A 3,636-nucleotide genomic window follows, 5' to 3' on the forward strand; every position below is an offset into this window, starting at 1 on the left:
ACAGAACCGATACCGGCTGTTAATGACTTCGAATACATAATCACGCTCCTCTCGCCTTAGAGTATGATATAACTACAAACACGAATAAGTCTGGAAACTCAAAACTAGTTGAAACGCGACATAGTCGCAGAAGAATGAAAACATGCAACGTCTTAAAATTATCTATCCATAAAACAAGATAACAGCATCATGTAGTTCGTGAAACGCAAGGATGCTCTAACGGCAGAATACGATCATGAAAGGAAAAGGGCTCCCAATGACACACCTATTAGGCCGTTACCTACAGCGCCAAGTCGTAAAAAGGAATCAGATCCAATAGTTTTATGGTCAATAGCACGAACGTCAGGAGTGAAAACCCTTTTCCAGTAACTTTGCCCACTGGATGATATTGTCACCACGATGCCTAATAGTGCGACTATAAGGTCAGCTTTCCATGTAACAAACCTCGCAGAATGGTAGACAACTACATCAACTTTAGTTCAACTAAAAGGGATGCTTTAGAGGATTACAAGGCTGCCTGAGCCATGGACATTCAAATACAGATAATGTGCCGCATACCACAACAGGCACGGTGTCTCCACTGCACATAAAATTAAGGTGACTACCCAGACAGATACGGACGGATTCAACTAGAACAGACGTCACGACTAACCAATATTAGCATACATGGGACTATCGATATTTAGACGATACGTTGTGCCCTTCGCAGTGCCAAAAGTTGCCATGCAGTCGCAGTTTACGAACACAAATCTAATAAAATTGACCGGAAAGCGCTCAAGATCATAAACGCAATAACATATTTCATCCTAAAGCCCGAAAGCAGAATTACGCTCAACAGTTTCCTACAAACAGGAAGGACAAGGGAAACACCCTCAGAATAACAATACATCTAATGACGCAAAATCAGTAAGCAAAAGGAAATCTCCTGACTAACATTTATTGCCAAATAACATTAGAAAATCATTTTGTGTGGATAGTCCCTTTTACCTAATGAAAAGAGTGAACGCAAGTAAGCGTGAAGAATCTTCGAATCAGGGTGACTTTTTATCGATGCACGAATTTGCTTGTCCACAATTTTTTGGTCTTCTTTTCGTGTGTCACTGACGGTGTATTTCTGAAAGAGAAGAAAACTTTGAGTAAGCCGTACATCTAGAATATGCCGATTTTGTCAACCCTTAAGCTTTTCCATATGGTAGGACAGAATGAATGTCGGCATAAAGAATTTGTGAATAGCTCACCTTTGTCTCAGTACTGAACAGTTTTTCGGCTTCTGTTTTGTGCTCCTTAAGATCGGCACGCCGGAAGTATTCATCATCGATGTGCTTGGGTATCTCAACCTCCGAAATATTTATCCGCGTTGATGTTGCAAGTACATAACACTGGTTCACTCTCCGAAGTGGAACACCATTGTATTTAAAAGGCCCTGTGCAACAATTACAAAAATGTCTCAACCTACCTGTGACAAGCAATAACCCACTCTTTAAAGCCTTTAGGAAGACAACACGCTTGCCTTTGTGTGGTCCGGCAAGCAGAATGAGTACAGTTCCAGTCTGTATACTAGAACGAATCTTCCGAACATGCTGAGAGAAGCACTTCGTTTTTCGTAGACGTAGTTTGCGCTTCCCCTGTTGAGTTACATAACTACGCGGCTTAAAAAAAAGGATGTCAAAATAAATTATCATACAAATCGTGATTCGTGTTTCTCCGGTACTTCCTTAGATTTAGGGGTCCTTATACCAGGCAATGGGTCTTTACCCTCCTTCTTACGCTGTTTATTTACTTTGGCTATAAACTTCTGATGGTGATACTGCCGTTTGGCTGACACCCGTTTTGGCCGAACCGCACACTCCACCCGCGTCATGATCAGCACGAGCAACAAAGCCGAAGAGAGCGGGTCGGAACACTGCAGTAAATTTAAACATTTGTAACAAACATTTCTATACTGCCGGAAATACTCATGATAAACACAGTTACTCTCTTTTCTGGCATTGTTAGTTTTGAAGTCACAAGCCTGAAGAAGGCTTACCACTTAAATGATCCAATTCCAAAATAAAGGCTGCTGATGCAAACCGGTAAGTTAGTGTAATGCTGTTGAGTTTAGCGTGTAGTTGAAAGTTGATCTAGTTTGAAACTAACTGTGTGCATGCACTCTAAGCCTGTTAGCGTCCACTGTCTTCGTGTCACTAGGCTGCCGTTAAGTCTGTTTTCGCTGATGAATTCACTGAATTCGCTGTTACTACCTTCAGTGGTTCACTTTCAGTTGTAGGTAGTGATTTCGATTCATGTGACTGTAGCTTCCTTACATCACAAGGCCACCGAAATGTAGTAGATTTTTCTACTCGTTTAGATGCTCGTTTAGACTTCGTTTTCCTTTTTGGAATATTATTATTCATTGTTATTCTTTATTTGATTTTTATATATTGTGACATACTTTTTTTTCTCGAGTTTTTCCGGATATATTTTGATTAAATATTTTACGTTCTTAATATTACTATGACAGAACAGTCACCTAAAGTATTTAAGTTAAGGACTACTCCCCCGTCATGGATTCAATTAACTCCCTTCTGGCCTGATAATATCGAGTCCTGGTTCTGCTACGCAGAAGCCGACTTTAACGGCCACGGCATTACAGACTCACGCTCACGATTCCTCGCGGTAGTTAAGGCGTTACCACGCGAATTCAACAGGTACGTAACACCTAGTATGTTTACTAGTGATGTTTCGGAACCTTACGAAACGTTAAAACGATCGATTCTGAGACGTGGAGATCTAACCGACTAACAACGGTTAGACCAACTCCTCAATAATATCGACCTGAAACATGGTTCCGCGACGGACATGTTGTTAAGGATGAGAGAAGTAATAGGTCAAAGAACTTTCGACGAAGGCCTATTCAAACGACTTTTCTTATCCAAACTCCCAAAACAAGTGCAGGCAGTTCTCGTCTCGTTCCAAAACAACGCCGTAGACGAACTAGCCACATCTGCCGATCGAATATTAGAAATAACGAAATCGACTAGCGCTGAGGTCTTTTCAGTCAAAGAAAAGCCCCAAACGACCCCGAATGACCTCTCGGAATTATGTCATACTCTCACACGCTACCTTCGATTTCGTAATGACCGTGGTCGGTCAAGAGACGCGCGAAGAAGCGTTTCACGTAAGCGATCTGTCTCTCGACAAATACAAATACCGAAATTGCCGTGTGTAACCAGCAATGTTACACATCACATCTCGACTACAGGACCACCTGTATTCCCGAAAGCCCGCCGACTGGCTCCCGAAAAGCTTAGGTTGGCTAAAAACGAATTCGACCATATGATAGACTTAGGGATAATTCGACCATCAAATAGTCCATGGTCATCTCCATTGCACATGTTCCCTAAAAAGGACAACAATGATTGACGCCCAACTGGTGATTATCAGCGTCTGAATGCTTATACCATTCCCGATCGTTACCCGTTGTCTCACATTCACGATTTGACAGCTACCTTGATAGGTACAACTGTCTTTTCGAAAATCGACTTGGTTAAGGCTTACAATCAAACACTGATGGCAACCGACGACATTCCGAAAACCGCCATTATAACTCCTTTCGGCCTCTACGAATGCCTTTCGGCCTAAGAAATGCAGCCCAAA

General features: G+C 41.9%; 1 protein-coding gene across 2 annotated transcripts; it reads right to left on the reverse strand.

Annotated features, from left to right (window-relative positions):
• Nucleotides 1-917: 917 nt before the first annotated feature.
• Smp_038510.1 (putative 60s ribosomal protein L6) lies at nt 918-1,914 on the reverse strand (the record flags this gene model as incomplete). Of its 2 annotated transcripts, XM_018789147.1 has the most annotated exons (4): nt 918-1,114; nt 1,239-1,423; nt 1,457-1,649; nt 1,685-1,914. In XM_018789147.1, 4 exons carry the CDS (start codon nt 1,859-1,861, stop codon nt 953-955), a joined length of 717 nt encoding a protein of 238 aa, XP_018654619.1. In that variant the 3' UTR covers nt 918-952. The 2 variants fall into 2 exon arrangements, with proteins under 2 accessions (XP_018654619.1, XP_018654620.1); XM_018789148.1 differs by having other exon boundaries at nt 918-1,423; nt 1,685-1,861.
• Nucleotides 1,915-3,636: the final 1,722 nt, after the last annotated feature.

Source organism: Schistosoma mansoni, chromosome W (genome assembly GCF_000237925.1).
Source record: "Schistosoma mansoni strain Puerto Rico chromosome W, complete genome".
Taxonomy (NCBI): Eukaryota; Metazoa; Platyhelminthes; class Trematoda; order Strigeidida; family Schistosomatidae; genus Schistosoma; species Schistosoma mansoni.